The sequence below is a fragment of the Pygoscelis adeliae genome, unplaced genomic scaffold (genome assembly GCF_000699105.1).
Source record: "Pygoscelis adeliae isolate BGI_AS28 unplaced genomic scaffold, ASM69910v1 Scaffold445, whole genome shotgun sequence".
NCBI classification, from domain to species: Eukaryota; Metazoa; Chordata; class Aves; order Sphenisciformes; family Spheniscidae; genus Pygoscelis; species Pygoscelis adeliae.
This window is the reverse complement of record NW_008824894.1, coordinates 773,301-780,632: the sequence shown is the minus strand read 5'-3', so window position 1 is coordinate 780,632 and position 7,332 is coordinate 773,301. Positions and strand designations below refer to the sequence as shown.

General features: G+C 61.0%; 1 protein-coding gene across 1 annotated transcript in view; it reads right to left on the bottom strand.

Annotated features, from left to right (window-relative positions):
- DNAH17 (dynein, axonemal, heavy chain 17) overlaps positions 1-7,313 on the bottom strand; it is a 39,045-nt gene extending 31,732 nt beyond the window's left edge. Inside the window, 18 exon segments of the mRNA XM_009324590.1 lie at positions 34-260; positions 497-640; positions 1,053-1,193; positions 1,297-1,400; positions 1,689-1,797; positions 2,152-2,298; positions 2,444-2,639; positions 2,766-3,034; positions 3,236-3,352; positions 3,582-3,749; positions 4,199-4,282; positions 4,363-4,518; positions 4,834-4,959; positions 5,128-5,213; positions 5,305-5,404; positions 5,491-5,683; positions 5,970-6,163; positions 6,969-7,313. Coding sequence (XP_009322865.1) covers positions 34-260; positions 497-640; positions 1,053-1,193; positions 1,297-1,400; positions 1,689-1,797; positions 2,152-2,298; positions 2,444-2,639; positions 2,766-3,034; positions 3,236-3,352; positions 3,582-3,749; positions 4,199-4,282; positions 4,363-4,518; positions 4,834-4,959; positions 5,128-5,213; positions 5,305-5,404; positions 5,491-5,683; positions 5,970-6,163; positions 6,969-7,313 — 2,906 coding nt within the window.
- Between the last annotated feature and the right edge of the window lie 19 nt (positions 7,314-7,332).

Here is a 7,332-nt window from a genome sequence, read left to right as displayed (position 1 = left end):
CGGGGACCGGCTCAGGGGACCGGGCATCCTCACCCACCTCCGGCCAAGCTGGGAGGTGCCACCCGCCATGGACTGACCTTGTAGCTCAGCTTCCCCTCCAGCAGCCGAGGCATGCATGCCGCAGATGCGTAGGTATCGCTGAGCAGGCTCTCCACCAGCTCCAAGAAGCTGTTGTCATCTCCCGCCTCCAGCGAGGGATGGTACCGCACTCTGCCGTCGCACAGCTCCATGCGCACCTCGAACAACGGGGCCACATTGGCCTGAAACAGGTCAGCAACCCGTGTGTTTCAGCTCCCTCCTGTGCCCACCCCAGCACCCAGCCCCACGGCCCCTCCACAGCGGGGACAAGGGGGACACCAGCACCTCCGGCGCTCGCTGCCCGGGTGCACCGGGGAGCGCTGGGATGGGCACGTTTGGCCACCAAACAGTGAATGGTGGGACATCCCGAGTATGGGCAAAGAACGGGCACCACGCCACAGGGCAAACCTGGACCTACGTCAGGGGCCATGTTGGTGAGCAGCAGCTGCAGAGATTTGTGGACAAGTCTGAATAGTCCATCCAGCACGATTCCATCTATGTATCCCACATAGTCCAGCCATATCTGCGACGACTTATCAGCCTTAAACAGATCTGCATTCTCCTGCAAGCAGAAAAAACCCCAACTAATACTTTTCAATAAATACCCAGCAAATGTACCAGCTCCTAACACTGCGAGTGAGTTCCCTCTCATGGCCCCTGCGGGTTTGTCCTGCCTGGCTGTCGCACAGATCCTGCATCCTTCCCTTCTCCCAGCTGTATGACACCAGAAGCTGCAGCCAAGACCTCACCCCGGGAGGGCAGAGGATTTCTGGAGGCCGTGTGAGGTGTTTTATGGCCCTTCACTGGAGCCTCGTCTCAGCAGAGACCGGAGGATTGCACCCCGGCTTTGAGTCCAGCGCTCACAGTTATAAAAGGGGGGACACACCACTGGGTTCAGAGCATCGCAGCACGCGAGCGCCGGACACACTCCTTGTTAATCAATTCCGACTGAAGTGTCCTGGGACGTGTCTCACCTCCACCATCTCCTGGATCTTTACGCCTGCATCCCTAATGGCAGCATAGCGCTTGGTTAAGGTGTTTGCTTTCCCGTCCAGGTCCAAGAGTGCTGCCTCCTTGTTGTCTTTCCTTTCAAACAAGGGAGCAGCTGAGCACTCCTGCAGGGAGAAGACGACAGGGCTGCTCCGCTGTGCTGGGGAAGGGTAAACCCCTGCAGGAGGCTTCCCGGGAAGGCACTCGTAAAGCACCAGCAAAAGCTACCTCCATCAGCTGGGTGATATTTTCCATGTTTAACTTTGCTTTCTGGACCCTGGTCTGCAAGTCGTACAAGATCTCTCTCATCTCTTGGATGTACTCCATGACACCTGGGAGGAAAACGCACGTCCAAGCTTGACAGGTTACGCAGACGCCTCCAAGGCAGCAAGCCGTGGTCAGGGCACTTAGGGGCTATCCACCACGGCGGGGGGGCACACTGTCTGGCCCCCCCACCTCACCCACCCAGCCACGCCTGCGGGGCAGGGATCCGCGTTTTGGGTGTGATGGCTGTGGGGACCCGAGGGCAGCCGCTGGGCAGGAGGTGGGACAGTGCCGGGGACCCCCCGAAACGCACAAAGAGGATCTCTGGCCTTGGGCAACCAGGGGTGGGTTTGTACCTTCATGGTTCCAAAACAGGGTGTGCTCTGCGCTGGCCAGCTGGCCATCCATGGCCTCCAGCTCCCCCGCCACCAGTGGGAGCTCCACCGGCAGCAGTCTCCGCTTCACCTGGGGGACCAACATGTCCACAGGTGAGTGCTGCAGGCAGAGGAGGGACCCTGCTCCGGCTGAGACGCGCTCGCTAGGTCACTGGTTTTACAGAGGAATGGGATTCCCACCCCACTGACAGAGCTTAGGGGGCGGAAGGAGGCCGGTGTGGTGGCAGCAACGGTAGCTCGACTCAGCCATGGGACGGGCAGGGACCCAGGGTGCCGGTGACGTGCCCAGTGTACCCCAATCCCCTCGGGCTTCCAGGGCCCATTTCATAAGAGCCTCTCCCCTGGGGGCTCCCCAGGCAGTCTCAGCCTGACCAGGCCCCAGGGCATGGAAAAGCAGCCAGGTTATCTCCCCTTTGCAACCTGCCTCATTGTACCAGCCAACGATAAGATCCAGGTTGTCCACAAACTTTTGGAAAGTCTCATTTTGAGCAAAGAGGCTCTCAGCACTGCCTGGGATATCCTTCTGCTGCTGGAAGTTCAAGTATTTCACCTCCCGCAGAACAGCGACGAGCTGCGAGACACAATGGCCGGAGGCAAGGCTTGTTAGTAAAACCTGAAATGTCTCACCACAGCCTCTGAGAAAGTCAAATTTACATTCAGGCGGGTGATCGCTGGCGTTCCCCTGCGCCAGGTTGGCTGCCTGCGCCAGCACCGACCTCTTTGCTGAAGTTCACGCTGAGGAGGGAAGAGCTGGGGTCCCTCAGGATCAAGGGCTGCTCCAGGCTGAAGTGGCAGTCCTGGCCGGCTCCGCACACCCACTCCTCGTAGACCTTCTCACGGTAACCTTGCAGCAGTCCTATCATTTCTTCGTACTTCCCAGACACCAGTCTAGCTTCAGCACTGACCATCACACTGTCAAGGTCATGATAAAGAAGCAGTTGCTGCAGTAGAGCACGGGAGGAGACACACGCCGGGCCAGATCCTGCCCCGGCTGCTGCCCCTCATCCCCATGGGGTGACGGGGTGGACCGGCACGTACGGGTGGCTGATGGCGAACAAGTCCCTGTGTGGCCCCTCCAGCCGCTGCTGCAGCTCCAGAGCCCACTTCAGCTGCCCGGCCACCGGCGGCATGTTTTTGTTGATGGGCGGGCCCCCCCTGCACGGCAGTGGGGAAGTGGTCTGGGTGTCATACAGCGCCTTCACATTATCCAGCTCGGCGCTGAACATTCCCAGCAGGGCTGAGTAACAGGGGGAAACCTCAGCCTTTATCAAAGGCCGTTCCAGCAGGGAGGCAAACATGTGCACCAACTGCAGGAGAAAGAGGCGTTGGCTTCTGTGCTCCAGAGCATCACTGGAACGGCCCGGTGACACCCCCAGGGTCACTCCCAAGCGCACGGGTGCAGTGTGCTGGGCTGCAGGCAGTGTGCCTGCTGCCAGCCTCCAAAGCTCAAGCGAGGACACCCTGTGCCCGAGGGCAGGACCCATCAAGCTGGGGGAGGGCATTTGTACCTTCACAGCAGATGCCAGGCTGTTGCAGTCATCAAAGCCTTGGCAGAAGATGGTGGCCAGTCGCCTGTCCACGTCCTGAATCTTCTCCTGGAACTCTGCAAAGTCTTTGTTCAATTGCTGCCAGTGAGAGAAAAACGATTTAAGCAGGCGCAGCCTCTACGCTTCCTTCCCAAATCCTTCCTGAAGGATTCACTGAACCTGGATGCCTCGGAGTCCCATGACCTGCCCCAAAGCGAGCATGCATGCTGCCGTGGGACAGTCTTACGTGCAGCTCTTCCAGCGTGTCCTGGCAAGCAATTTTTTTTAATTAGCAAATGCATACACTTCCATACCAGCATTCACTCACCTCTTCTGCGGGATCTAAGGGATCATATTTGCAATCAGCAAAACCCTTGATGAGTTCAGACACCTCCTCGTAGATCTGAAATGCCTGGCTCCCGAGGATGTTTCCTCTCACTCCCCCCAGCTCTGCCTTCTCCAGCTTCAGAAACTCGATAGCTGTCTGGTACAGCTCCTGGCAAGCACAAACCATCACCTGACCCGGCTCGTCTTGGTGACAAACCCCGGCTCCCCGTGCCTCAGTGCTGCGGGTGCAGGAGCTGCAGCACCAGTGCAGGGCTGCGTCCTGCGAGTTCACCGCTCCTGAGGAGCATCCTTCCAGGGGGTGCTTTGTGGCCTGGCTCGGGGTGCCTGTGAGGCCCCGGGGGCATGGGGGCATGGGTGGTGTGCTGGGAACGATGCCGCTGTGCTCCCAGCAATGCACTGCCGCTGTGCTCCCAGCAATGCACCACTGCTGAGCTCCCATCTTCCCTCTGCTCCTCACCTGCGCCAGCGGCCCCAGCCTGCCCCGGGGCTGGAGTGGAGTTTGCCCCAGTGCCACTCTCAGGGGACCACCCCGGCATCCCCAGGACAGGGGGAGCCCATATGGGCCTGGTGCCATGCCCCAAAATGCTGTGCTGTCACCTCAATGGTCTTCAGCCTGTGCAAGAAGGAGTCCGTTCTCTTGAAGATGAGGGAAGGGGAGAACTCCCAGAGCTGTGACTCCTCCTGGAAGTGGAGAGGGGCCGTCAGCGAGCGGACCTGGCGTGGACCGGGCCAGGTGGCCCCGCATCGTCCCCTGCACCCACCGGGAACAACGTGGGAATCAGGTCCGAGCAGTAAGTGCTGTAGGACTGGAAGAGCTTCTCTATGGTGGAAATGCTCAGTCTGATTCCCCCTAAGGTCTCCTCGGTTTCTCCTTGCAGCCCCTTCATCACGTCCTCGGGGCTCAGGAAGTTACGGCTCTAGGACAGGCAGATGCAGGCAGGGGCTGTTGGCAGAGGGGAGCAAGGGGGCTTCTCCTGCCCCCGTCCGGCCCCACGGGCTCTCTGGTGATTGCCTGCAGCCCACGCCTGCCCCAAACCCCCTCCAGCCCTACGTGGGGGCTTTGCTGGTCCTTTGATTGGGGTGTCTCTATGTCACCCCAGCTGGGCTCCCCACGCCTGCCCTGTGTCACCCCTCCTGTTAACGGTGCCACAGTGAGGCGGCTGGAGGAGGGGGTGGCTGGGTGCTGCCCTGCCCCTGTCCCTCTGGAGCCGCGGCCGGGCCCGGGGCTCTACCATCTCCATGAGGAGGTTGCAGATCTCCTGCAGGACGACGATGACACGGGCGGGTGAGCTGTAGTGCTGGCAGTAAGCCCGGAGGAGGCGGACGGTGCACAGCGCCCTGTCCACGTAGGGCTGCAGCTGCGGGAGCAGAGCCGTGTTAGTGCAGGGCCGTGGCCGCGCTAACGAGGGTCGGGCAGAGCCAGGGCGGATCCGCACCTGCACGCAGCCTCTGGGGCTCAGTACCACCGCCTCTACCTGGCCGAGGAAGCCAGGCGGTGCCTGGTTATTTTGCCACATATAATTTACCTGGGAGTAATCCGCTTGCTCCATCTCTTCCAGCAGGATCCGAAGCGGTTGCAGGTGGAGGCTGACGTCCTTGGCTTCCTCCAGGCCTGGGCCAGGGGAGAAACTCCGCGTCAGGGATGGGGAAGCCTCCCCGGGGGGGCGAGAGACAGCTGCCCACCACATCACCCGGGGGCTTACCGGCGCTGACGTCCCTGAACATGCTCTGGAGTGCTGGCCAGTAGCAACTGTTGGCCTTCTCCAGCACCTCAGCCAGCGTCGTCACTCGGGGCGAGAGCAGCTGGGAGGGGAGAGGTGGCGGGCTCAGCACCGGGGGCTCAGCACCGGGGACTCACGGCTGCCAGCTGCCCATGGGCAAGGAGGTACCTGGTTGTTGATGCACTGCAGGTTGACCATCCTGGTGTGCCAGAACTCGAACTCTGCCCTGGGCAGGGGGTGCAGCCCCTCCAGCAGCGGCTGCGCCGAGTCCTTGCTCAGGATGTCGCTGACCTGGTGGGACCACTCGATGACAATGGTCTCGATGGAGTGCAGTACTGAAACGTCCACAAGCCCTGCCAGGCTAAAAGGTAGCCAGGTTACGCTCCAGCACCGGGACTGGCCCCAAACCGCCCTGGAGGAGCCCTGCTGCCCCAGGGGAGTCCTGTGCACCCACTTGCAGCCACCTCCACCAGCACGACAGCCTGGCATGAGCCGCTCGAAGGTGCTCTGCTGCTGAGGAGCGGCTGTGCCCAGGGATGCTCAGGGACCAAGCTAGCGTCCTGGCTCCCATCCTTCCCAGAGGGACTTGTGCTGCCCCGGGCCCCTGCCAGACTTTGCTAGCACTGAGCGGTGCTGGCAGCACCCACCAGTCCAGGACGGTGCTGGAGTCGTCCTGGCCATCCAGGTGCTCTGGCAGTGGGAGCAGCGGCTTCCCCTGAATCTTCCCGCCCATCACGAACATCTTGTTCTTCAGCTGGTGGGCTTGTCGCACGATGTCCTCCACCACCACCCTGGGCCAGCCCACCATGTTCTCCTCACTCAGAAGCAGGGGGGACACGACCTGGAGGAGAGGGCTTGGTTGGGTGCTTAGTCGGGTGCTCGGTCGGGAGCACCGGCTCTCCCGTTGCAAAGGGCAGCGTGCAGCCACGCTGGTTTGCACAGCGTCCCCTCTTGCTGCCCACCCGAGCCCAGTCTCAGCCCAGCCACAGCTCCGGCAGCCACAGATGGGTTTTGCTGATGTTTTTTCTCATCAGCACAACCAGGAGTCCCCTCACCCTGTGGCGGGTTTCTGACTCATGGTTTGGGAAGTGCTGGGAGCGGTGCAATGAGTGCACCCAGCAGGGTGAGGGGCTGGCGCACGAGCAAAAGCCCCAGGCATTGAAGAAGAGGAATTGCGGGGGCTCCTGGGGCCTGACTCAGCTTTTGGGTGCTCTGGGCTGGCAGTCCTCTGAGCGGGAATATTTATGGGAAGTTTGGGAGAAATCCACTCAGACATTTCCCAGCTGCGGGGCATGGGTAAGGGGGAATTACGCTGAGTTTTTAAAACCACAGGGAGGAAGTGATCCAGCTGGGCCCTGGGAGAAAACCAGGCTTGTGACCTTCACCCAGCTCTGTGTCCTGGTGAGCCTCGGTCAGCCCACCAGCACAGCAGGGCGGGCAGCCGAGAGCCACCGTGAGGCCAGGGCCAGTGCCTGGGAAAATTTTTCTTCTATTAATTTCCTTTAGTTGCTTTTTGAGCTTACCTAAAGTTTTGGCTACAGCAGCCTGCAGCGGGTATCCAGGCTGCAGTGGCGTGCATGGAGAGCTCTGCTCATCTCACCTGCCCCGAGCCTGTGCCCCGGCAGCCACCCACATGGGTGACCTACCTCCTCCACCACGGTGATGAGCTGCTCCACTGGTGAGGGGCTGATGTCTCCCACCAGCAGCCCACTCCGGCAGTTATCCCGGGTGATGTTCTCCCTCTTCTTCTTCACGAAGTAGACACCCTTGCCCCTGAGGGCGGGTGGGAAGCAGGCGGTCGGCAGGAGCTGCCCGGAGGGATTCAGCCCCAGCACCAGCTCCAGCACGTCCTGCTGCTTGAAGAACTCATCCAGCACGGCTGCAGCCTCCTCGCTGCCTACAAACTTGCTCCACTTGTCCAGCTGGACCCGCAGTAGCAGCGTGGTGAAGCTCTGCAGGAAGCCATGCCGCTCGTCCAGTGCAGCTGACATCCCGCCAGCACCGAGCTTG